A 27,769-nucleotide genomic window follows, 5' to 3' on the forward strand; every position below is an offset into this window, starting at 1 on the left:
TCATTTTCACATGCATTTCTTTGTACTAGCCTTCAGCTTGTATTTCAAATACATACAGGTTTGTTATTTCATGAAACACTTATCAGATAAGTGTATGAAAAAGATAGATGTGAAAGTCAGTGGTACTCTCGAATTAAGTCTCCTACTCTCTGTCCACAGCCGACTGTAGGTTGCTTGGGTTCTAAATTAATACCATACCTTTTAAAGAAAAATACTTCCTGTTACTTCCCCAAAATGGTGTATATGTAGATATGTCCTGACAATAAGGCATTGCTAAAAATTAAGAGCGGTGAGGTATTTTAAGGTATTCTAAAGTAGCTCCTAACAGCATGCTCCAAATCAAGAAAGAATTGTTAAAATGAACTTAAATATGCTAGAACAGAGGTCTCCAGGTTGGCTTTGTAAGCCTGGACAGTCAAACAAAGAGTCCTGAAATATTCCCTGTGCGTGGCAGACCTAAATCACTGGATGCAGGGGGTGATGGAGCTTGCTTTTTATGATGAACAGGAAACAACTAGGATGCATTGTGTTCTACTGGAAACAAGTGATGTCAGGAGCTTCCAAAGTGTCCTGGTTTTGAAACAAACAAAGAAACAAACAAAAAAATTACTCTTACAGATCCAAGTCAGGATGTGCAGATGAGCTCTCTATGGGTGGTTAATCATCTCCTGCGCATGTGGAAAATATAATTCAGTGTGTTGTGAAAGTGGGCAGACAAGAGAGACTTATGAATGTGTCAGGAGGTGTCTTTGTGATGTTTTTCTTTTCAAGTGGTCATTGCTGGATGGAAACCTTGGAACGAGAAACTGACGTAACTTTTCTGCGTTAGTCTCAAGCACAGCAGCAGGGGAGCATTTGGAAGAAATGAAATGTCTCTCTGAAATTCTTTGATGTCAGAGTGAAACATTTCACATTTTTGTGAAAATGTAGTCTTAGAATAACAACTATTTCTTCCCCTTTCATTTTTAAGGGAGACGTTATGAAAGAATAAGTTCTAGGAATGAAACGTATTGCAATTTTGAGAAGACTGTAAGAAGCTGTCTGAATAGCTCAGGTGTTCAACTTCTGTGCTCAAAAGGGGAGCTTTGTATAGTTCTGGAGGAATGTAATATCCTTAGAAGGGCTGAAGCCTCTGTTGTTCTAAACTGTCTTCTCTAAGACGTGTTGGTTTAACGTGCTAAATGTAATATTTGAATCCTTAAAAGTTAAAAGCTCTGGATTTCTGTAATTTGATTCTGAAATCAATAAGTGTATGGAGACAGTGAGATCATAAGCAGGTAACCTGCACATCAGTATGAGTAAAAGGGTGCTGCACATGAACCTGGTGTAGAAACTGGATGCTATGATAACACTTGGCTATTTTATGTAAGGTTTTTATGGATGGATCTTATGAAGCATTTCAGAGAAGATCAGAACTGCTTCCCTACATTAGAATGCGGGAACTAAGGCAGATTTAAAGCACTTTAGCTCCTTCTAATACACAAATAGTAGATAATTAGAAGGAAGCTAAATTACACAACCCTGACAGTCAGTCTATTCTCCTCTACAACAGTCTTTACCAAAACACATAATAAAAGCATACTTTATTTCAAAATTTTAAGATTAAATAGATTCAGCGTTTTCCAGAGAAATAATGTAATTGTGGGGAAGAGGTAATAATAAAACATCGATTTTTATGGTGTATTTAGTGGTGTTATTTAAGCCTATTTTGAGTAATATTCCTGTTTGGCAAATATAGGGCACATCAAATGAAACTACTAGGTGACAAAATCAGAACAAACCCGTTCTTTACACATTGTGTTGTAGAGCTGTAGAGCCCTTTCTGCAGGATGTTGTAAATATAAAAAATTTACACAAGTTCAGACAACGGTTGAGTAATTTCATGAAAGAAAACTCTACTGGGGATTATTAATCATAGAAGCATCATATCTGCCTCTGAAAGTCCCCAACTCTCAAGCTCTGAACACTCCTATTACTCATAGGAAGTATTTCTGTTTGCTTGTACAATTCCTAAATTTTTGTTAGGGATAGGAAGCTGTAGTCAATAAGCCTTTTAGACTCTCATCTAGCAGTCATTTTTTGTGTTGGAGGTCTTCTGAGAACTGGAATGGTTGTTGCCTGGCTCATACTGAGAGAAGTCTACTTTTGAGAGAGGAACAACAACCAAAAAAAGGCCCTGAAGATAGATCCTGCAATTATCTCAGAATTGCACAAACAGAATCTCTACCTGTCTTAAATAGAATTACGTTAGCATTGCCCAAATGCTCAGTTAATGAGCTATAAACATGGGGAAAAGTCTGTTCCATCCTGTACGTTGTTAGGATGTCAGGAGGTCCCCCCTAGCTATTCCCTCACCAGCAGGAGGGAGAGCACGCGGGTTCCCCCTCACTGCTTAAGTCGGATACAGATATGACCAGAGCATCAACAGATTTATTGTCCTGTTCCAAGAGGTGTTGATAATGTGCCCTCAAACACCTGATGTGTTTCCCCTTGTGTTCCCTTCTCCCATTTTTCCCTTTCCAAGTTCTTTCCATTTACCATCCTCATCGCTTTTTAATTGAACATCTCAGCCCTGTTTCGCTTTCCCCGCTGGCCTCAGTTCTGTTGACTGGTAAATTCTGTTAAGCTAGCACTCCCCTTCTGTTATCTCCAGTGCTTGCCTGCCCTTTCTCCTGTTGCTGTCTTGTTAGCGGTGCCACAGCACAGGGTGAGCCATACGCTGCGCCTCCTCTGTTATCTGTAGCATCTCGTGCTCAGTGGCGGTGTTATCTTGTTAGAGGCCCCGCAAGCCTGGGCGTGCCATTCGCACGTGACCCTGATGTGCAGAAAGTCTTGTAGTCTGTAATCCTTTGGGGTTTTTTTTTTCCCAGAAAAGATTGCAGAATAATATGGTTTACATATACCTCCATGTTTACATAACTGTAGATGTGGCACGGGATTTCCTAAAGTCTTTATATCGGGATAAACAGAGCTGTTTGCATTGGAGATTAGGGGACTTGGTAGCTGGAAAAGGGTACGCTTGGAAAAGGGATCAAGCCCAGAGTTGGATAGAGAACATTTCTTGTGGAAAACCTTGAGATTTAGGGAAGACATATAAGACAAAAGAACAATTTATTTATTTTCCAAAAAATGTCTCACCCAAAAATAGAGTCTTCAGAATTTACAAAATTTGCTCATGGGCAGCCAGTAAACCAGAAATTAAAATTGATGGGACCTGTCAAGTGAGCTGCAGGGGAAGCTCAGTCCCTGCCTGCTCTGCTCCTCACCCATCAGCCTGCCTGGAAGGGACTTGTCAAATTCAGCTTTCTACCCACAGCAAGTGAAGTTGATGTGGTTTTGGTTTTTTTTTTTAGTTGGTTGGTTGGTTTTGGTGGGGCGAGGGGGAGCTGGTTTTTAAACGTGGACAGATGAATTTTCAACAGGGAACTTCTCCACCAGCTCTACTCTACCAGACACTTTGTAGCTCAGTGACTTGACATAGGTATTATTTTTTTGGAAATTATTGTGACGATTTGGATGTTTTGTTTTCACGTTTGCCACATAATTGGTTTTATCTTTGAAGTATTTCTTAAAAACAGCTGCAGCAAACTCCCTAGATTATTTTGGATAGTTTAGGCTGAGCTATCCAAAACGGCTTGAGGGAGAGCAAAGACTTTGTCTCTTCTGTCTTGTAGTTTTAAGTACAATAAATACTTTGATTGATCTCCTTTGGGGAACTTGAAATAAAGTGTGGAATCAGCAGAGCTGATGTGGGAAACTTGCATGGTTTTACATACCTGCCTGAAAAAAGCAAGAGAATTAAAAGAAGGGGGTAGTGTGTGCTGGAAAACCAGTCCCATCCATGGTCTTTCCTTTCTCCAAGCTTGCGGGTCTGTTAACTCTATAGCTGGCTTCCCCGTTCCTGCTTAGGAAGGGACAGAAATTTCAGACAGTTGTTTTGACTGCACTGTATTATGGACGATTATATTTTTTTTTAATGAAACCTTAGGTATTTGCGTGAGGTGCCATGTATGCTGAGAAACTGGTAAGTTTAGATGGCAGCGCAAAGCTAAAATTTTTGCCCATTGTGGGACTAAGTCTGTACTTGAGTGGCTGGGGTGGAAGGTGTCTCCACCTAATAACACTGCACACCATTAGCTGTGTTACAGGTAGCGCAGACTGGAATCGTGCTCCCTTTGTGCTGTGAAAGCTATAAGGCAGTTGAAGCACTTTTTGCTAACAGCTTAGGAAGTGCAGTATGAAATTTGAGTCACCTTGACCATCTGCTCTCTCAAATCCTTCAGTATCCTGCTAAGTTGTCACTGTATCTTCTGGCAGTGATTCCCTAGTGTTTGCCTTTTCAGTAACAAACCTAGCACTTGTGTTTCATTTTTTCCTTTTCTCATTTACACAGATGTTCAGGAGGAGCCCTTACTTTCTCTGTGCCTTTACTTTTATCTTGTTCCCTTTTTGTCCATTTACAAATAAGTAGAGCTAATTTTTCAGCCTTTCCATTGAGGAAAATATCTCCATGCCTTTTGATTGAATTCTTTCTATTTATTCTGTATCCTCTACTGCCAGGAGGTGATTGGAACAGACAACTAGTATTCATCTTTGCTGGTTTAATTGCATACCAGTTTTATGGTTTTCCATTAATTCCCCTGTACGACTGAGCATCTGATTTCTTCTGCCTGTCATGAAAGCATGAGCACAGGCATTCTCCATGAGCCTGTGACAGCTCTTCTCAAATTCATGTAGAGCTGATAAAATATTAACAGTACTATAATTTGCTGTCTCATTTATAAAGGCTTCTTGCTGAGGAACATTTGGATATATAAGAAAAATACCGAGTAAATCATTAATATGCTATGTATAGCACTGGAAGAGGTACTACCTAAAGGTTAAATTACTTCTAGTACATAAAAGCAGATTTGTATAGATTTTAAAGATTGTTTTTAAGTTGTATCCTTCCACAAAAGGATTCACTGCGTACATATACTTTTCAATATAAAGGTATCATTTCCAAGCTGTCATCCTTAACTCCAGCTTGAATAAAGGAAATTGTAGATACTAGTAGGTACTTTTCATCTGCTGGGCATGAGGTCAAGTGGCTTACTACTTTTTTGCAGATGTGTTTATGTGAACTGGAGAGCTAACTTAAAAATCTGGTCACTGTTCTGTAACATGTATATACTATGGTAGTGGAATTAAGCCAAAGGCAGAAGGTCTGAGCGTGATGTATTTTGGGAACTTGACCTGCACTGGTTCTGTCATGATCCATAGGCCAGGTAATCACATAAATGTTTTAAGAGGAAAACAAAAGCCACACAAAGAATGGCAATGTTTAAGTTTACAATATCAATTTTGAATGCTGTAATAAAACTGCGAAAGTAAAACAACTGATAGCGTTTTCTGTTGTGGTGGTTCTTTCACTGTTTGTACAGAGAGATGTGGTGACTAATTTACAACAAGAAATTTTCACTTCCTAAAATTTGCTACAATACAGCCTGTGTTTCCTGGAGATGGTTTGAGGGCTTCAGAAATAAATCTATCTTAAAATAATTTTCTTCTGAAATCAAATGCAGCCCTGGGTAAGCTGTTTTATCAGTCCTCACCAAGATAAGTAGACATAAATGTGAAATGGGCAGAAATCATGAATTCGTACATGGCACTGGGTCTTCATCATGTTTCGCTAGGTGTGATTATCTTAATTGTTCTTCTTGAATCTTTCTATACTAAGGCAATAGCTAAGTAGATAGCTCTTAACTTCCTGTCAGAAATGAGCTGGCAGTGTTTTGCATAGCTGAAGTAGTTTATTCAACATAGAAAATACCTTGAAATATTTCTGAAGGCTGGGGGAAACCTTTAACGACTCATAATTCTCATCTGAAATATTTTAAACAGCCACAGTCTTCGGCTGGAATTTCAGTTGCATCCTTGTTGACAGGGAGAAGCAGGTCAATTTACTTGCTCTGTAAAATAGGTAAATATGTGTAATCCGTACTGAATTTAATGGGATCACAGGATAACTTGGTCTGGAGGTCTGAGGAGGTTCCTGGTCCGTCCCTGCTGCAGCAGGCTCAGTGCCGGGGTCAGCCGGGGCTGCTCAGGGCTGTGTCCCATCGGGGCTGGAAACCCCCCGGCCGGAGCGGCACAGCCCCCGGGGGCAGCCTGCGCCTCTGCCCCGCTGCCCCCGGGGAACAGCCCTTTCCTCGGTCCCGTCTCACGGAATCACGGAATTTTCAGAGTTGGAAGGGACCTCTAGAGATCATCTAGTCCAACTCCCCTGCCAAAGCAGGATTGCCCAGAGCACATTACTCAGGACTGCATCCAGGCGGGTCTTGAAAATCTCCAGAGAAGGGGACTCCACAACCTCCCTGGGCAGCCTGTGCCAGTGCTCTGTCACCTGAACCGTAAAGAAGTGTTTCCGTGTATTTGAATGGAACTTCCTGTGTTCCAACTTGTGCCCATTACCCCTCGTCCTGTCACTTGGAACCAATGAATAGAGCCTGGCTCCATCCTCCTTCAACCCACCCTTTAGATACTTGTACGCCATAATAAGGTCTCCCCTCAGCCTTCTCTTCTCCAGGCTAGAGTCCCAGCTCTCTCAGCCTTTCCTCATAAGGGAGGTGCTCCAAGCCCTTAATTATCTTAGTTGCCCTTCGCTGGACTCGCTCCAGCAGTTCCCTGTCCCTCTTGAACTGGGGAGCCCAAAACTGGACACAGTATTCCAGTTGTGGCCTCACCAGTGCAGAGTAGAGGGGGAGTATGACCTTCCCTCGACCTACTGGCCATGAGAGGTCTCAACCTCTCCTGCTTGGTCCAGTCAATGTCCCTTGTCTCTCTGGCTCCCTCTTCTCGACCACCTCCCCACAGGTACGGGGGGCCGCTGCCAGCTCCCCCAGAGACGTCTCCGCCCCAGTCTGCTCCAGCCCCATCCCTCAGCCTCTCCTCGTGGGGCAACTGCTCCAGACATGATCAGCTTGGCCCCCCTGTTGCTGGACTCACACCAGTTTATTGACATCTTTCCTGTACTGGGAGTGCCAGACCTGGATGCAGTATCTGGATGTGGTCTCCTGAGCGCTGGCAACAGGGGGATGGATAATCCTGTCCCTTGATGGATGGGCTGTGGTCCTGCTGGCACAGGCACAGCTCCCTGTGCACCAGAGTCCCACATCTTCCCCGCAGAGCTGCTCCCCAGCCCAGCCCAGCCCAGCTCAGCTCTCCCCAGCCTGTGTCGTTGCTGGGGGTTATGGACTTTGCATTTGTCTGTGGTGAATTTCATGAAGTTCCCATTGGCCAGTTAGTTCCTCCAGCCTATATTGGCCTCTGTGAATGGCAGCCCTGACTCCCACATGGGATTTCCCTTCTCCGCCCCAGCTTGGTGTCAGCTGCAAACTTGATAAGGGTGCACTGCATCACATCCTCCAGGTCACTGGTAAAGAAGTTAAAAGGAGAAAGAAAAAAAAAAAAAGTAATAAACTAGTATCATCTGCTTTTGACCCCTGTGTAACTGGTTTTCAGCTGTTGGCCAACCATCCAATCCTTTTGCTCTCATTTCGGGCTATTAGGCTGAAGATACCGCTCTGAGGGTAGCAGTAATGATGCAGACTTAGCCCTTGATCCATGCAGCAACTGCATATCAGATTAATCTATGTAAATACTTTTCAGTGAGCAGGCTCTCTGACATCTGAAAGTGCAGTTTTGCTGTGGCCACAATAATGAGCTTCAGCAGTGGAGTCCTTCAGCTTCTTCAACTGGATGCTGGGGAGAGGAGAGAGGAGTGGAAAGGAAGAACTCATTTGAGGCGGGGGAAGAGGAGAAAAATACTTAGAGCTGACAATTAGTGGCACATGCATAAGTATTTGATATGGTCTGCTCTGGCATCTTGTCAGAAGCTGATGGCCTGAGGGTGGGGAAAATACTCATTGCCAGTACCCGCTATTTTGGAAAGCCCAAAGTGCCCTGCACTTTGTGAATTCAGTGACAACAGCAAGTTCAGTAAGGTTCTCATTAAATGATACCTAATAATTTTTATGACTAGTTTGCGTTTTACTTGCTGTTATTAGCTACTCAACTGGGTTGGTGATAGTCCCAACTCTACTAATAATGCAAGGCTCGCTGTTTAATTTTTTTTCCTTAAGAAAAAAAATACTATGAAAAAATCTTTAAAAATAGTTGCTCCAAAAGAAATAAAAGAAAATACAATTAAAGAAAAATTGCACTGAGAAAATAAATCCAAAATTTTGCCTTCCAGCACCAATCTGGCATTCCTATCACAACTGAAACTTCTTACCAGCACGTATACTCTCTTTTCTCTCTCAATTTCTGGCATGTGCCCTGGTAGGGAAGCAGGATTGTGGGATGAATGTAGACTCATTGAGCAAGGGGGAGAAAGTCATTGTTAGTTTTTTTGATTGTTGTTCCTGTTTGGTTTTTGTTTTGAAAGACATCCTGGATAGCCTGGATACACTTTCCATATGCTGGAGTGGAAAAAACACTGTTACTTACTGACTTTTGCAGCAGAGTAAAACTTAGAAGCATGAGAGGGAAGAATGTGAGTTTAAAATGTGGGAAGGAAAAATAAACAGGTTCTTTAAATCCACTTTATTTCCTTTTCGTGGATTTTAATTGTCCTCTGAACAGCAACTCGAATCACCTTGATGTTAATCACTTCATCTGAATGTGATGTGTTGTACTGCGTAGCACTGTGCTTATTTTTTGTTTGCATTACTCCTGCTGAGATTGGGAACTCAGTAGCAGCACGGCTGTGTAGTACCAGGTATCTAACGAACAAGCAGGAGATACAGTCTGTGCCATGAATAATTTATAATCTAATTAGAAGCAAACCTTATCAAATAACTGTTTAAAGAACAGTAGGAAAAAATAGAGAACAAAAGCATGATTGTATCATGCAGTTGTGGGAGCCTGGTTGTTCACACTGTTCAGCTTGGGAGTTCTTGGAAATTGTAGCAAGTCATAAGTAGACCAGGAAAAAAAATGACACTGAGTGGGATGAGTCTATGTATACCACTATTATTCCCAAGAGTAGTATTTCCACAAATTGCTTTCTCTTTTCTTTCCCTTTTATGACATTAGTCAAATTATGCATGAACTTCAGAGGCTGCTACTAATTCTGCATAAGATCAAAGAAATACATTACCTTTTTGTACAACTCTGCAGCGCTTTTCTGTTTTAAGTGAAAGTACTTCAGCTTGCTTTCTGGTTATTGTCAGTAATGAACAATGACTTCTTGCACGTTACCTTATGATATGGTATGTTTCTCTTTCATTGGATGTTTCACTAATGCAAAACATTTCTGTGATTTTGTTCTTTAAAAATTAGCTATCGATGACTCCTTAGGAAAAAAAAACATTGGAGCGTCACTGATTTGTCCGTCATAGAGATTAAAAAAAAAAAAAATCCAAACTGCTGAAATGATAGGTTGTCTGAAGAAACATCATCTACCTCTTACGCAAGTCATAAAGAAATAATTTTTCAGTCTATCTGCTAGAGTCCATCTGACTCTTTTGTTAAGCGTTTGAAGAGGACCTAGCTTTGGAGAAATACAGCGGTCTTGAGTGACAAGCTGTAAGCTTCAATTCTTTTCTGAAATGCGGATCTTGGTAACAGTTGCTAAGTTGTAAGGGAGGGGCTGTATGGCTTATTCTTTGGACTGCTCTTTTGTTCGTAACTGGATGACTTGTATGGTTCATTTAAGATTTCCATCTTGTGTATGTATATAGACATAAATGGCAACTGGAGCAAGTTGAAAATAGAGCATATTCAACATTAGTGTCAGCTATGCTCAATTTTGTAACGCTACACTTCGATACTGTATTTTCATTTCTTTTTCCACTGGTGTAGTTACTGAGAACGTGTCATTGGTTCCCCCTCTAGTAAGTGAGAGTTGGAGGCCAAAGCAGTTCGACAGCATCTTAACTGTTGCTTTCAAGACAGACGTTTTCCGGAAAAACTATTAAAATGCCTACAGAACATACTCAAATCCTAGCTTACCTGGGGGAAGAAACAAATACATCATCCAAACCACTCCGTTTTAAAAGGAAATAGTGATTTCTTGCATACCTATTTTGCTTTCTATACACTGGGCGAAAGACAGCAGAAGTTGAGCAAATGAATCTAAAACTGATCTACGTTGGATGGTTCAAGGTAGGATGAACACTGTTATGTTAGATTTGGGCAACTGTGTGGGCAAGATTTTTGAACCATGCTTTTTTTTTTTTTTTCTTTCCCCAAAATTGGTAATTTCATTTATCTGAAATTGGGCAGACCTTTGGCTTCAGAAAGTACAAGGACAGTGCTCTTCGTGGGGAGGGGATGTACGTTGTTCTGGCCTTCCTAGTTTTTGTTTAGTCAAGGAAAGGGTCTCAGCTAGGATGCTTCTGTGCTGCACAAAATTGTTTTTCTTATATCCATGGTGTTGGGATGGCCAGGTAAGAAGCAGGCTGTAGATACCGGCTTGTACTGAATGATATTAGTATTTGAGTACGGAGGTGAGCTCTGGCCTTCCTTCAAGTTTCTCTGCCTTATCACCCTGTGACTTCTACTAAAATGAACCGTACAATAGTTAAAGTACTATGGCCCAGCTCCCAGAAACTGACTGTGAAGCATTCTGGTATCTCCAGTTTTTCAGTATATTCATAGTTTTAGAAGTACTTTACTGTTCAGCAAAGAGAGGTATGCCTGGCGAATAAGTAAAACATCTTGTTATCGTTGAGTAGTTTGGTATGTTGTACAATCATTTTCAAATGAACTCCTCTCTTTTTTTGGTGCAGACACATCAAAGCATCAGGGCTTGCTGTTCTTATTAATTATTTCTTACACGAAACAGGCACATTTTTCCTGTGTGCTTGTGCATTGAATAAAATATGCAGTAATTGAATAAGTATAGAAAATACCTTACCTGCAAAGTTCCTGTTCTCTTTAGTCACCTTTTAATTAGAATTCTTGTTACAGAATTAATAGGATAATTTATTCCTTTTAAAATGTGTAACAGAATGAAGCAGTGTGCAACGTCTGTCCCTGGTTAACAAATGATGCCCAGAACAGCATATGATGAATATTAGTTGGATAGTTTAATACACTACTAAAAAGGCTTACAAGCTACTGTGAGGAGTAGAAAATATAAGAATAGAACCTTATCTGTAACTTAACGTAACACATGTGGGAATAATACTTAGCATTTCTATCAAGCTTTCCGTTTGAGGATTTTGAAGTGCTTTGCAATACAAATGATGAATTAATCCTTAGAATGGTCCTTAATGTTTTTATTTTCCCTCTTAGTTCCTGTTTTATATGCAGACATTAGATTTTTTAATTTTAATTTGTTTGGTGGGGTATTCAAATAAATGAATTATTTGTAGGATCCTGAAATGCTGAGGAGTAGCAAGAGTTTGCTCACATATCCCTTTAATACAGAGCATTAAATACGGAACCATATAAAATATTTTGTGATATCATGTGCGTGTTTAATATTAATGGTGGATTCTGTAGATCAGTTTGGCTACCTGAGGTCTATTGTAATTTTAAGATTTGTAGGTATTTCCCCGACTGGGTGTGCAGCAATGCCCTACGCCGTGGGAAGTACTCTCAGACAAACTTCCGAGTTTCCAAGAGTTCTTTGTTCCTGTCGCAGTGCAAAACAAAGCTGTGAGCTAAATGGCAAGTGCCTAAATGTTCCCAAAATCTCTAGCTGCTGTTTAGTGGAAAGCAGCAACTGGGAATCCTTGTTACTGGCCCATTAACTAATACAAAAGTCTCCTTCGGGGTTTTACTTGGCGAAGTGGAAGTCCCGTCAGGAAGCACTCGCAGGAACTCCTCCAGCCTGCACGGGCTTTGGAGCATGCTTGTCACCCACCTGCTAAATTGGAAACGGTGACACTTTGGCAGTGATTGTTAAACAAACATTGACAGTGTGTAGCTTGCTTTTAACTCGGGATGATGCCATTAGGAAATGAGGTTATAAACAGCAGAAATCTGTCAAGCTCCTGATTTGCAATAATCTTCCTGCTGACGGATAAGAAGTGGTTATATATACTTGAAGGTTCGTAGTGACAGGATTTATTTTACGTGTCTTGAAGGAGAAAAACAAATTTCTGTTGCCTGTGGAGAAAGAGGGTATGTTGTCATTTGTATCTTCTTTTGTCAGATTCAAGGAAAAAAAGTAAACAGTATCCACTGAGATGAGCCACCTTTGGATATTTGAGGGTTGATTTCTTTTACAGCTTTGTTTCTGGAATAAGAAATAGTAACTAAAAATTAAGAGCTTAGAATAAAAATCTGTTGGCTCTAAGTGCTAATTTTCAATTTTAAATTAAACTCCAGACACAATTCTACCTGCAGAAAACCCGATCTGCATATAAACCACTTTTATCTAGTTTTCTAGTGAATCTTGGTCTTCAGTCAAGAAGTTAACTTTGCATTTTTGTTTTATGAAAAGTTGCTTAAAACTAATGTTGCCAGCAGTCTAGCGTAACAGTAGACAGTGTCAGTGTAATTGAGAAAAACAAAACCAGACATGTATCACTCAGTCATATCTGCATGTCTGCTTAGATAAGGTCATGAGAAGTAACTGCAGTAGAACACCCTACATCTTTACCTCGAATTTCCACTATAGAGCAAGTCTGAACAGCGTAAAGAGCTGCAAATATCGATATAAATTATATTAAAAATCCAATTTAATGTTTTTAAGGCAATTCAAGGCATTTATTAGTGATCAAAACACTTCCAGATGGAAAAGAAATTGGAATGTGTTACAATTACATGCAGAACTGCAGGAAAGGATTGAAATAAAGGGTTTGAAGTACTACCAAAGCAATAATAGTGAATTATGACAAAAGTAACAAAGATCATGCTCTGAAACAAGGGAAACTGTTAAATACTTTCACAATGTAGGTGTTTCCTAATTTTGGAAAAAAGGTGTTATTTATTGAGATCTAAAGAAAAATTCACCTATTACTTCATATTTCCAAGAAGCAAATTATTCAAGAGAAGATCAATAATCTAAGTTAATAACTTATATTTCTTAGAAGTGCAATATTACACTAAATACCATTATGAAGATAATGAAACAAAAATGTAACACTTCTGATAACTAAAGAAGCCAGTGTATTGCCAAAGATTATTACTGATAATCAGTAGATTTTGTAAGAGCCTATGAAACAGAGTTTTTATTTATGCAGCATGATGTTATGAAAATTGATAGTGAATCAGCTGAAGGAGATTGTACAGTTTTTCACACTGGAGAAATCCTGATTGGCGACAATACCTTCAAAGGTAACATTACGTTTACTACTAACAGATATCTGGAATGACTGAAGTTTTTCAGCTGTACTGAAATTTGGTTGCTGTTTGGGGACTGTGGAAACAGTTGAGAATAGATCTTTCAACAGGTCTTGGGCAAGGTGACCTCCAAAGTCCCTTCCAACCTCAACCCTTCTGTGATTCTGATTCACCGAGTCTCATTTAGGTTCAGTTGTTGGTTAACAATAATGGGAATGGAAAGTAAGAAAGTAAGGCTTTCTAAAGCTTTGCTTTTTGCTAATGGTTAATGTAATATTGTCATCAGAGCGAAGAAACCAGCTGGGAGTTGTATTGTGGTCACAAACTTCCCGCACTGGAGATACTTTGAGACATTGTGGTGGGTTCACCTGGGCCAGCAGCCAAGCACCCACACAGCTGTTGGCCCACCAGGTGGGCTGCAGGGCAGAACAGAAAGAATGAAAGTGAGAAAACTGGTGGGTCAAGATAAAGACAGATTATTAGGTGAAGGAAGGAAGGGCCAGAGACAAGTGATGCAAAGGCAATCGCTCTCCACCTCCCACAAGCAGACTGATGCCCAGTCTCTGAGCAGCAGCCACCTTGGAAAACCCCTCCTTCTTCCTCGGCCCCAGTTTTTATTGCTGAACATGATGTTACATGGTAAGGAATATCCCTTTGGCCAGCTGGGGTCAGCTGTCCCATCAGTGTCCCCTCCCAACCCCTTGGCCACCCCACCTTGCCACTTGTCAGGGGGAGTGGGAAAGGGGCAAGAGTTGGAAAAAGAGAAAGCCTTGATGTTGTACAAGCACTGTTCAGCAATAGCCAAAACATCGCTGTGTTGTCAACGTTATTTCAGCCACAAATTCCAAACACCATATGGGCTGCTGTGAAAGGATGGTAACTCCATCCTGGCCAGACCCAGTACAGTCATCAACCATGTAAGTTGATTTGTACAGGAGGAAAGTTTAAGTGGAATGGATATAAGTTTCTTATTAATCCTAGGGCCATCCTTCATTTCCCTTGCCTATGAAAGGATGACGTTTTAGTTACAGCAGCAGGAAGGAGAGAAGATTCAGGGAGACTAGACTGAGTGAACATGTAGTTCTGGTAAGGAGAAGTTTAAAAGGTGAGAATCGCTTAAACATTCAAAAAATTCAGTGTAAACTGAGAAAGCGAAGGTTATTTAATGGAGCAATGAGCGTTTAGTAGAGATTAGACAAGCAAACTGTTACATTTTCTTCAGAGTTTTGGTTTGTTTGTTGTTGGTTTTTTTTTTTTTAAACTTGTCTCTTCATTTCTTGGGCTTCCAGTGCCTTCGTCTTCTGCCTTCCTCCCTTGTCTTGGCATGGTTTAAATGGCTCTGTTCAAGGTCAGGATAGTACTATTTCATGCAATTAAATTTTTTTTTTGTTTCATATCCCAGTTCTAGAAGGTGATTGAGTTCTTTTCATGATGTCCTCTTTGACATCTCCCCAGCTTGTATGTAACTGCTAAAAATAAACCTTATTAAGTTCTTGTTATTTTCACTCCACCTGGTACTGCAGTAGTTTGCATCTAAATACCACCGTTACTGTGCTGATTCAGCATCGCTCTTGTTTTCTGGAAACGATTTGTGCCTGAACTCTTGGGTACTCCTGTTTGAATAGAACTGTATATTCCACATTTCAAGTGGCTTATGTGTCCTCTGTAGACATTGTGTTAGAGTGCTTTGGAAGATGGCAGTACTAAAATACCAACAAATGGGAGTGCTTTGTCATCATCTTTAGGTTGGCCAGCATTATAGCTGTAGATAAGGTCTTTGGTTTTGTTTCTGGAGAACAAATCTGATATTTTATTTTTTTTTACATGTACAGTGGGTTGAGAAGGATTTTAAAATTATATTTCAAAATTCTTCTTTTCTGGTTCAAGAAAGAAGTGCACAGGTCCTTTTTGTGCATAATGTCAGACCTTCATCTTTTTCTTCTAAATGACTTTGCTGGTATCAATTACAATAGCACACTTCATTATTCTTCAGCAGAGGTGGGGTAGTATTTTGGCATTTTCTAACTTCCTAAGTAAAAATCAGTGGTCCATTTTTTTCTGAAGATTGGAAAGCAGCCAGCTTACTAGTGAAACAGTGCTAGCTAGTCAAGCCTTCAGCTGCCGCTTCTGATTGTGAGTGAGCCAAGGTAGAGCTCCATTGGAAATGGACTTTGCTAATGTAGACACGAGGCTTCCCAGTGAGCTGTCAAGCCCTTCTAGAGTTTGAGGTTCAATGAACATATCTCAGTAAAACTAGAAGGACTGAGCAATATGTCTATACAAATGTAACTCTGCTTCTGACATCCTGGAGGATTAATAAGGAATTATTTGAAAGCCCTGGGCTGAAATAATTTTATTAGTTACTCTGTAGAGGAGTTTGAGAGTATCTGGAATCATCTGGTCAAAAGCTGTTAGACTCTTCATCATTAGGAATTTCTCTTTTTAACAGAATCCCTAATGTTGCATTGAAGTACAGATGTTCTCGGTCTTTATTTAGACATAACCTGATCTCCTTCTATGACAAGGTGACCTGCTTAGTAGATGAGGGAAAGGCTGTGAATGTTGTCTACCTAGACTTTAGTAAAGCCTTTGACACACTTTCACACAGCATTCTCCTGGAGAGACTGACTGCTCATGGCTTGGATGGCCATACAGTTCGCTGGGTAAAAAACTGGCTGGATGGCTGGGCTCAAGGAATGGTGGTGAATGGAGTTAAATACAGCTGGCAGCCGGTGACAAGTGGTGTTCCTCAGAGCTCAGTATTTGGGACAGTTTTGTTTAATATCTTTATCAACGATCTGGATGAGGGGATCGAGTGCACCCTCAGCAAGTTCGCAGATGACACCAAATTGGGTGGGAGTGTTGATCTGCTTGAGGGTAGGAAAGGTCTACCGAGGGATCTGGACAGACTGGATTGATGGGCCGAGGCCAATGGTATGAGGTTCAACAAGGCCAAGTGTCAGGTCTTGCACTTGGGTCACAACAACCCCCATGCAGCACTACAGGCTTGGGGAAGAGTGGCTGGAAAGCTGCCCGGTGGAAAAGGACCTGGGGGTGTTGGTGGACAGTTGGCTGATTATGAGCCAGCAGTGTGCCCAGGTGGCCAAGAAGGCAAATAGCATCCTGGCTTGTATCAGAAAGTGTGGCCAGCAGGACTAGGGAAGTGATCGTCCCCCTGTACTCGGCACTGGTGAGGCCCCACGTCGAGTACCGTGTTCAGTTTTGGCCCCTCACTACAAGAAAGACATTGAGGTGGTGGAGATGGGGATGTCCCATGCAAACAGAAAGGTGAAGACACAAAAGATAGATGGTTTTCTCAAAAAAGTTAATATTCATTCCTGAACTACCAGTGCTAGGAGTTTGGCCTATGCAAATAATAATTATCAGTGGGCTGGGTCTGTTCAAATCGCTACTCAATATTTTAGAACTTTTTCATTCTTACATAGAAAATAAAGCTATTAACGAATATGAAGTTCATTTAGTGAGAAACTTAATACAGTTTTGTAATTTCCACAGGGGGAAAAGCATGAAGAGTATTTCTGATGTATTGAATTCTAGAAATTGAGACTTCCTGCTAGGTTAGAAGCCCAAGCTCACTTGTCCAGCAGGCAGTGTTGATTAAGGTAGATTTTTTAGGCTTCTACATATATAGACCTGAGGTACCTGAGTAGTTAGATTCAGCAAAATGGGAGGACATTTTTTGGGGAAAAAAACCCCAAACAACAAAAAAACCAACCAAACCCACAAAACCAAACAGTTGTTGTTCATTAACGTGCAATAATACATATTATTAGAAGGTAGTGTCTACCGTGTGACGTAGCTTCCTGTCTTACTGTCTGGGGGTTGACTAACAATAGGGTAATCGGAGTGGTTTCTGTTTAGAACTCACACATGCATTTACAGTGCAATATGATCAAAATGTCAATCAGGTGGAAAAACTAAAGGCAACTGAGTACACATGGGACATCTTGTAGCATCATGCACTTTGTGACTGTTTTGATTGAACTGAACTGGGTCTGGAGCTGTTCCTGCCTTTTCCGTTTGGTAACTCTGATACTCACGGCAGTCTGACTTAGGGAATGAGACAGGGCAAAAATGATCCTCAAAACAAAAATTTCACTTGCAAAAGTTTCTGTTTCCTCAACTGACTTGGTGTGGGGATAGATGAGCACTGCATCTCTTATGCAAGAGAAGGAGCAGGGATGTGCTAGGAGAAAAAGGAGGGGAAAAGGGAAAGACCATGGCAGTACTGGCTTAAGCAATGTTCATTTTGTTATAATGCTGCATCTTTAGGCAATCTGATTCAGACAGCTTAATTACAAGTTTAGTTTTAAGAAAAAAAGAGCCCTTCTGTGTGGTGTTCCCAGATTAAGATTAAACAAATTAAAAGATTCTGATGTGATTTTATGGGAAAATAAACTGACAAAGCACAGAAAATGTCAGGTTCAGTGCAGGTCAGGATTTAGCCTGCTGAAATCTTTGAGAGTTTGTACATTAATATCTAAAGCTGAGCTTTCAGGTCTGGCACATGATGGCAAGGCAGAATATATCTTTCTTGTATAATACGCAAAATTACTGGAAAACTTCAATCGGTAAATTAGAAAATATGCTGTGGCCAAATGAGGGGTTTCATATCATCTTGATCCCTGTAGCCAGGGATTGGGAATGCCCCGTAGACATACAGTCTACCCCTTGGCTGCCTATTACCACTTCTGTGCTGGGACAAAATGCCCCGTCCATGGAGAGCTCCTAAGCTGTTTTGCAATGAAGTCAAGCAAGGGACACCAGCTCCTGCCATCTGGCATATCGGTGCCATCCATGGCCTGAGACCATTTCCACAGAGCCTCTTACTCGCTGCCTTTCAGCTGAGGTCTGACACCAGGCTAACCTTCTGGTTGAAAACACTCAGGTCTTAAGTGCAGATGCCAATTTTTGCGTTTGTAAAGCTCGGCCTGTAAGGGCTCTAGAGTAAACTAACATCCCTGAATTTTCCTGCAGGATAGAGGTGCATTTGTGCTTCCCTAAATAGCAAAGAAACGTTAATTCTCACAAGTGTAACAGTACTCTAGAAAAATCTGTTGTCATTTATTATAGTCTGGCTTAATGCAGATTTTTAATTGACATAATTCCTCTGTATGATTGGAGAAAAGGAAAGAGGAAGGAAGAAAGTGCAGGATTACTATTATCAGCGTGTCCCAAGGCTGTTGCTTTAAAATTTAGGATTATAACTGTTATTTAACAGAATTATCCTTGACACACATGGCCTCAAGAAGAGGTCTGAAAGCAAGGGCAGAGCAGTGTTGTCAGCTGACAACCTGAAGCAGTATCTTTGAAAAGGGCTGAAATTGTCACTTTTTGTCTACAAGATGACCTCTGGCATTCTCAGCGCTGCTCTGCCTTGTGGAAGAGGGGAGGAGGGACAACGCAGAGGCAAAATCTTTCCTTCTGTTACATAAAGTCAGGCTGCTTGCGGTGACCCTTAAAGAAGTACTCTTCCTGAGCAGGTGTTAAAGGTGATGGTTGGTAAAGGGAGGTATTGGACCTGCTGGGGTGGCAGTGGTTCTTCACAAGGCCTGCAGAGCTCTGTGCAGTGTCCTCGCTGCGTGTTTGAGGAAGGACAGGTGGGCTTCTGGCCGTGCACCTGGACCACTCCCAGAAAGGACAATTTGGGATAGGTTTGGCTGATCATGGTGGTAGAAGGTGTGAGGTGTCCTTGAGTCAACCCACTGCCCTGGCTTCTGACATGGATGTCCTCTGCTCTTACCGCTGAGCTGCTGGGCTGCGGTCCCCAAGGCAGCTTCCCAAAGCAGTAGTTATTTGTGGTGCACTTCTTTATACAAAACACATTTTTGTAGTAATATGTTTAGTTGTAAAAGTTCTCGGCTATTTATGCAAAATCATACGTGATAGTAGCTACAGTTGCATTTATAGTCATAGAAAATTATATCATAATAACCTCAAAACCTTTCCTAGGTTTTATGCCTGACCACTTTAGCTTCCTTCTTCTGTTATTAGCCGTACTGAGTTTGAACCAGCTAGTTTTAGGCAAGAAAGTCTCTGCCAGAATCTGAGAACTACTGTGAGCTCAGTTTTGACCTTAAAAATTCTTGCTGTAGGAGAAAAAAACTTTAAAAATGTTTACTTCCCTCGGTTTCAGATGTGTACGCTTAAGGGAAATAAAATCTTATTTGAATTGATACACAACACAAGAAATTCCCTTCCTAAAATATAATTATTTTTGAGTGTGTCTTGCCCGTAAGTGTGCAGGTAACGGTAGAGGTGGATGGGACAGACATGGAATTCTTACGGTAACCATCCCACTGCCACCCGGAGAACAGTGCCACTGTTATTCTGTATTGAGTATTTCATAGTTCTAATGCATACAACATGAATTTAATTAAGCATTGAATTAAATGTGTTTAATATTAAGAATGTTCTCAAGTCAGTATTTGCTGTGGCTTCTTGCTAAATCAACATTATAATCCTGCTTTCGTTTCCCTACAGATGATGAAACATGCCTGGGATAATTATAAGCGTTACGCATGGGGATTAAATGAACTGAAACCCATATCTAAGCAAGGACATTCAAGCAATTTATTTGGTAAGTAGAGTGTATTTTTGTGCTTAGTGACGTTAGCATAAAACAGTAAATCAGCTGAAAAGCTTATAGGTGATAAACGTGTTCTTTCTACCCTCTGTCATGCAGCGTGGTGTTGCTTATGTATAAAAAGTAACAGTAAATGAAGGTGATGCTTTCTATGACTTTTATAGATTATCTTCGAATGAGAATAAATGAAGCATGTCATTGCTGCATGATAAAGATGTAGTTTTGTTGCATTAAATACTGCCCTGCCTTAAACTTTTCCTATGAAGTGGAACTCATTGACACCACATTCAGTACACAGCAAATAAAAACTATAGGGGGGGCGGGAAATCCTGTACAAAGAACAAAAGATACTCTCTCCAGTCATGAAAGTAGTTGAAGCTGTCTACGGTTTTCAGGAATTTCTTTCCATTCCTTGAAAAAACTTGTTAATCTGTATCAGTCAGGCTCCTGTATCAGGCTTTCTCTTTCATGAATATAACCATTATTTGCACCTCTAAATGTTGCACAGGAGATGCTTAAATAACGCCCAAGTTGTTATCAGTGTAGACCAAATATGGAGCTGAAAAGTGCTATTAGGAGAGGCACACTGCAGAAATGTGGTGTAATGAGGAAAGACTTTTTCAGTGTCCAGGTGGGACATAGGACGGGATAAATAGCAGCTGAAGAGCAACAGCATTCTGAGGAAGCATTAGAAAGCAGTCTTGAGAACTGCCATCATCTTCAGTTTTGCAGAAAAATGAAGAATTAAACTGTATGATGGCAATCTTTGTATTTAAATAGCTTCTGTTTTCCAAACAGAAGGCTGAAAAATAAACTAATTTCTATAGCTGAGACAAAATCAATACATTATTTTGATTTTAACAGGAACTTACTTTGTTGAATGTTTGGAAAAGATAGTTTGAAGTAGAAACATTTCCTAAAACAGCCTAAATAGAGCACTCAACTATATTTGGAAGTTGCTAAGAGACAGCAGTTATGATTACAAAAATAATTTTGAAAATACAACATCTACATTGATCTTGCTGTACTGCTCGTCTACTCAAGGTAACATCAAAAATGTTACTGGTGTTTATTATATAGTTAGTTATTGTACTTTAAACATGAATTGGGTGCTTGGAACCAAAGTAGTTTGGGTGAACTTCAGGGTTAAGTCGGGTTTCTGTTTTTTTCAAAACTAAAATTTTTTGTTATCTTCATTCAGATGACTGAGAGTTGTGCAATTTAATATATTTGAAGAACTATTTAATGCAATCCTGTTTTCTTTGTTTTCTTGGAGGACAGCAAAAAGGCACATGATGTCTTGAAAATTAAAATGCTTAATGTGGTTTCATTTGGAATCAGAAGTGGTATAAAAATTTACAAAGTTTGAGTTCTTAATTGTACTGCATGGATTCACAGAAAAAGCTGTAGATGTATTGACTTGTGAAATTCTTAAGCAGGAGTTCTGTGGATGTTGCATAAGATTAAGTCACTGCTGGCACTGTTCATTGTGAAACAGGACACATGTTGAATTTGAAAATAAAACTGCATTTAAAGGAGTAAGCCACAGAGGCAGTCTAAATGCAGATCACTTTCTCATCATGGTCATCTAGTATAAGATCTTATTGCTGAGGAGATTTTCTAAGAAACATCTTCACTCTTATTGATCTTGGTGCAAATCAAAATAAGCATTAGGTCTCTTTCTGCTGAGTTGCTTTACAGAATACTAAAGAGCAGCATATCTGCAAGCACTTCTGTGACATAAGCCACCCTTTCCTGAATCCGTAATCTTTTGTTTTTTAGAAGTAAATCCTTGTTTCTGTAATAGCATCCTCAGATCGTTGGGTCTGATCCGTACCTTCATGTTTGAATTCAACAAATGCCTTCTTTATCATAGGCAATAAAAGGATGATCTGATTTTGCTTTTTTTTTTTGTCAAATAATTGAACCTCTATTTCCTTGTGAAAGGCCAAACACGTTTCCTTATCTTCTTTGTTTCTGGCTCTTATTCTTTTTTTTTTTTTTTTTTTAAAAAAAAGCAGATTGCAAATTGTTGACTACTTTTAAGGTAATTCTGGATTGAATTAATTGGGAATGGGTTACCTCCAGCTCTGTGCCCTGTGAATCTCCTCACAGCCTTCAGAAATCAAGTAAGACCTCCAGTTCTCTGTCATCCCTCATAACCCTCTCCAATTTGCCGTGATATTCTTTTCTTCTTGCTTCAATTTTTTCAAAAATACAAGTTTCTGGTTGCCTTAATAGCAGTAAAGTATAGTATATTTCATTAGCCAGCTGTTTAATTTTGAACACTTTCCCTCTTACGAATTAACCAGTGCAGTTATGGCACTTCTGGGAATGGCTGTTATGGGGCAGAGACTGGAAGTACCTCACTGTAGGGAACAGCAGGTTCCAATGCTGTAGCTCGCGGGTGCTTAATATTGTATAGGTTACAGACAGTATAGCTCTCCTGACACAGAAGGGGAGAGTTGTTTTTAAATGATATTGCTTCTAAGCTTAGTTTTGAAAGTATAAATGCTTCAGTCCTTGCTAGCATGATAAGGCATTCTGTAGATAGATTATAATGACAGTTGTGTCTTGAGGGCAGGACCCAACCATCATGATGAGTTTCTCTGAAACATGAAAATAACATGGGCTTTTGAGAAGAGTAATTACACATAGATGTGACTGTTAGGCAATACCATCATGAATTTGGTAACTATATTGACGCTATTGTTAGTCTAGGAGAAGAGGAATAGAGCCAGTGGGATGGCGATGGGAGAAAGGTTGCTGACGATGGGAGAAAGGTTGGTGACAATGGGAGAAAGGATAGTGGTGACTTGTTGGTATGACCTCAGGGGAAGGAAAAACATCCTGCTTTAGTACCTCATACAAATTAAGAGTAATAGAGCTCTTCTGTAGCTGAGGACTTCTTGCCAAACTTTGAAATGACATTTTATTTGTCCTACACACAAGCCATGAAACCGACTTTTGAGGACAATGACCTGCCTTGATCTTGCTGGTATTGTGTGACCGGTGTGTGTGCAGGGTGTATTTAGTAAGTCGAGGGAGTCTTGAGACTGGTTGACTGTAGACAAATTCATGCTATGAGAAGAAGTTGCTTCCTCTCACATGTGCACACTAAAAATGACTAACTTTTAGAGAATGGCTGAAACATACGTAAACTGAAATATTTCTGTTTCAAGCCAAAGCCACATACTTGCCTCTGACCATTGCAAAGTCTTTTCAGCCATCCATGTAATGTTTTGATTTCCTTTTTATTTGTCACTTTAGCTTTCACCATGTTGTCTTGGCAAGTAACTATTGTGGGTTTTTTATAGTTTACTCCAACTACAAAGAACACAGTTACAATAACTATTTGAAAAGGCAGAAGTGAAAAGTCATCAGTTCTTGTCTCTGAGGCATTCTTATTAGTTTAATTCCACGAAGTGTGCCACTATTTCTAGACTAATCAAGTAAATTGGAATAGCTAAACATCTGTTTGCACCATACCTGTGCATCAGCAAAGCAAGGCATGTCTCCTACGCTGGTATGACTTCTGCTGCGAGTACTAGTCATTCGCTGCCCATACCTGATCGAAAGTAGGCCCTGAGATTTTGCCAGTTTTTTTCCACAGCACCCCAACCACCTGCACCGCCACCACCCCCAGCCCAGGAGCTAATCCTCTCCGAGCCTTCTGTACTAATTTTAAAACTAAGGAGCATCGCTGCACTGGTGGAAAGTGCTTTCTAGAAGTGTTTTCTGCACTTAAGTGAGTGTTCCTGAAGGGCTTTTTTAATTATCTGTAACTGTATTTCAAGTGCGGTATTGCAAGTTTAATAATATTTTAACTCGTGGGCATAGTATAATTATTCTCTGCAAGTGAAAAAGGACGTTTTCTGGAGGGGAAGAGGGAGGAATTTAATAAATACTCACAATCTGCAAAGCCAAAGTGCTATAGTTTAGCAAGATCGTGTTCCTCCCACTTTGAACTGATTTTTCTAGTGTCTTCTACAGAGTATTGAGGTGTATGAAGATTTTTAAAGCCTGCCAAAAATCATATTCAAAACCGTATTGCAGTGTACACCAATGTGTATTTTTAAACTGTAAGCTTAGTAATATAGCTCTAGAAAATTAACTGTACGTGTATTTTAACAAGTTTAAATATGTTTAAACATGTTGATTTAAATGGAAAAATTTCATCATCCCCCCCCCTTCTTGTTTCTCTTCACTGTTGCTCCTGGATTCCTTGGAATTTTGGATTTCAATATGTGGTCTTAATTTTGGAAGTAAGCCTGACATCTTTCCCAAGTAAATTAATAGAAACTCGTCTAAAGAATAATATTAGCAGATATGTGGATGAATTACTCAACACAGCATTTGTGAGAGGGGGTCACGCTGCTCAACTTCTGTTTTTTCAAAGAAGTTGGTTGGTATGAAAACGAGGAAGTTTATTGTCTCTTTAGATTTCCAAAAAGCATTTTTGAGGGTTATTACTGGTCTCTTGCAGGGATCCATTACTGCTGAGGCCATGCTCTCAAATTACTTATCACAGCACTAGAAAATCAAGTGAGCAGAGTGACAGTTCGGCAGTGCTAACAAGTGACTCAAGGTACCTATGGCAATGGCAAACTGCAAGCGGTTCCACGAGCCCAGGATTCCCCGAGAGACGATAATTGCACTGTAAACTAGCAAGTGGGGTCTAACATACCTAAATTTAAACTGGCACATAGCAGCATGGGAGATACTATTCTAAGTTAATACACAGAACTGGCGGACTTGAACTCAAAATAAGTAGTAAAGATGGAAAACTTTTCAGTATAATATATGGAGGCCCATAAAAAGTGGCATAGATGGCGTGAACAAGGATTTATTGTTCCCTGTGGGGAACAATACCCTTTGTAAGGGGTGGTGGAAATATCAAATCAGTAGGTGGCTTGTTCAAACAAATAAAAGAAGGTGGTTCATAATGAAACACGTAGTTGAGCTGCACGGGTGCCAGAAGTGTGGTGGATGCCAAAGGCTTCCACGGGAAGCAGAGAGACGCGCAATGGAGGAAAAAAAAAATATCATTGAGCTCTATTAAATACAGAGACACCAGAGCTGGCTCTAAAATGCACAAGCATACAAAACGCTAGAGATTAGAAGAGTATTGTAGAAATATCACAGCACTGTTTCATGTTACGCATATGCAAAACTAGATCTGTAAAAAATGGAATGTATTGTTTCCTTTCCCACTCTTACCAGCTGGTAATAGTGACTGAAGTTAAAAATGTTAGTGTTGCTGGGGGTTTGCCAGTACTTAGTAAGAGTTTCATGTTTTGGCATAGCGCACTTTAATAATTAATCACTCTTGACACTTTAAATTGCTAATGACACTGGATGGGAACCTTTTCAGTGAACTTTAAATAAAGGAAAACACTGTTTTAAAATCTGAGTCAGCTTTTGAAACAATGCTCTAAGAAACCTACAGCTCTAATCAAAATGTTAATTTTGTCAAACCTATATGTATTCTTGAATATGTTGAGAAGAATGTAGTTCAGAGTTGTTAATGTACAAAGTATATCCATATAGAGCTGAAAAAAATGGATGCTTGATTGATTTTTTCAATTTGCATATTTAATGTTACAAAGTATCTGGTCCTACTCCCCATGTTAGGAAAATCTGAACTGTTCTTAATGGCCAGATCAAGAAAAAATGGTGACAACTTGTATTTCTGTATTTTTGGCTGGAATTTTGAGTCTGAAATGACAAACTGGAGGAAGATTTCATGGAACATATCTGCTTTGATTGAGCTTCTTCAACTTACAATAATTGGAAGGTAACAAAACAAGTTTGCCTCACTGGCTGAAACAATGAAGACTCTAAGAAGATCAGGGTGGGGCTGACTGCAATTCAAATACAGCTATGTTTAAAATTTTCTTTTTCTTTTCCACAGTAGTACAAAGTAGCCCTGAAGAACAGTTTTTCTGACAATAATAGAGGAAACTTTTTTTGAACATTTTCACTTTATTTGAAGGGGTATCCGTTATTATTTGTATGTGCTGAATTTCTATCACATTAAAAAATTACAAATATAAATGTCCTATAGTAATTTTCTTCCTTCATATCAGAAACACAAAAATGTAACTTTTTCTGGAAGACAAAACAACGTTCTACTCATCTTCTACGGTCATGCAAGAAAAAGAAATCCTAGTTTATGACGCTTGTTGGATGGTGAACTGTTATAGGTGAGGGAGGTGATGTGTAGCATGACCCCAGGCCACTTCATAGTTCATCTTTCCCTATCTTCCATTTTTGTCATGTGCTTTACCACAGTTTTCTTCCATTCAGAATACGACACAGAGTCAGAAAGAGAAAAGCAGATGAATTCAAGAAGAGTAAGGGGCCTGGCTTCCATCCTGTGATACTCAGTGCACTAGGACACATCTGAAACTTTCTTCCATGTAATGTTCTGTATGATGTGCTTGTGGATCACAAATCTTCCTCTGTTTCACATATATGTGTGTGTGTGTGTATATATATCTCTGTCTCTCTAAATATATTTAATGGTGAGGAATATGGATGTTCTAGAGAACCAAACCCCATACTTGGTATACAAGGGATGGGAGGAAAGTTGTAAACAAAATGTTAAGAGCACCAACATGCATTGATTCTGGCATCCTGACAGCATTCTATTTCAGACTCTTTTGGCCAAAATATAAGCCGTGTCTAAAAGCCTGGGCTAGACAAATAAAAGCTTCTTTTGGCCCACCCTCCAAACAGTTTGGCCAGAAGCCAGTTGTGGTTTTTAAACCATATGGCCACATAAGCTCAGTCAGAGAGCTGTGCTAATAAGCTTGTTCTCCCTGCAGTGACACCCTGGAAACTCATACAAAGTTATTCATCCACCGATCACTTTTTTTTTTCTGCTCTTCCCACCCACCCCTGAGGCACTACTCCGTTCTGAAATGTAATCTCTTTTTCTTATTTGTGTGCACATACCTCTTCATTGTCAGATTTTAAAAAGCATGCTGTTTAAACAGAACTCGCTGTGCATTACCCAGAGGTGATCTAAACTGCTCTGTGCTTTATATCACGCTATTCTGAAATGCTGGATAATCAGTCATCTTAGTTAATCATCCACAAATCTTGTTAGCAGTAGGTTCTTTTTATTTTCTTCCAGATCATTACTAAAGATTTCAAGTGTGAAACTGGAAAGGATGCTCTGTAGATGCTGCTAGACAGTCCACTTGAAGTTTCATGTAGACTGATTTCTTTTGCTATCTCTTCAGTTAACTAACTTGTAGGCTATTTTATGTATTCTCTATCACTTACGTGGAACAAATGATGCTGTTAGTAAAGAGGAAAGAGAAAAACAGAAGCAGGTTTAACAAAGAAGGTAAAATGGAGCATATATAAGTACTTGGTCTGGAGGTTTTGGTAAAGACTAATAATGTTGCTTTGGTAGACTTGTACATCTGGTTGCCCCTTTTATCACCAAAATTATTCACTTCAAACTTATGTTTTATGAATTTCCGTCCATTTTCTCTACCTTGAGTATACTGCTCTTTTTGTATTGTCTGCAAAATAATTCTGTAATTGCCTCAGGTAATTTGCTCCAAGTATTACTTGTGATACCTTTCTTCTGCCTAGGGCAACTATGAAACTCTACCATGGTGACTGCAACTTTGCTGGCACTTTTTGTAACCCAGTGCTCACTGTTAATCAAGTTTATAGCAGTTCCTTAGGTGTATAACAAAACAGTCCTCCTGTCCAAATATTCTGTCATACGAGTGTATGTTGTAATTGCCTAGCAATAATCTTTGCCTGTTGTAGACCATGACTGCTGTGCAATTGCTTGGGAACGTTGGGTAGGAACTAAGATGAATGATAGCTGTATTTAATAATTTATGTGGTGTGCTT

At 39.9% G+C, this 27,769-nt stretch overlaps 1 protein-coding gene across 1 annotated transcript in view; it reads left to right on the forward strand.

The window, feature by feature from the left end:
- MAN1A1 (mannosidase alpha class 1A member 1) overlaps window positions 1-27,769 on the forward strand; it is a gene marked incomplete at both ends in the record, with an annotated part of 149,741 nt that overhangs the window by 20,272 nt on the left and 101,700 nt on the right. Inside the window, one exon of the mRNA XM_082480981.1 lies at window positions 19,786-19,882. Coding sequence (XP_082337107.1) covers window positions 19,786-19,882 — 97 coding nt within the window. The remainder of the gene's footprint in view (window positions 1-19,785; window positions 19,883-27,769) is intronic.

The sequence above is a fragment of the Vanellus vanellus genome (genome assembly GCF_965231255.1).
Source record: "Vanellus vanellus genome assembly, chromosome: 3".
In the NCBI taxonomy this organism is placed as follows: domain Eukaryota; kingdom Metazoa; phylum Chordata; class Aves; order Charadriiformes; family Charadriidae; genus Vanellus; species Vanellus vanellus.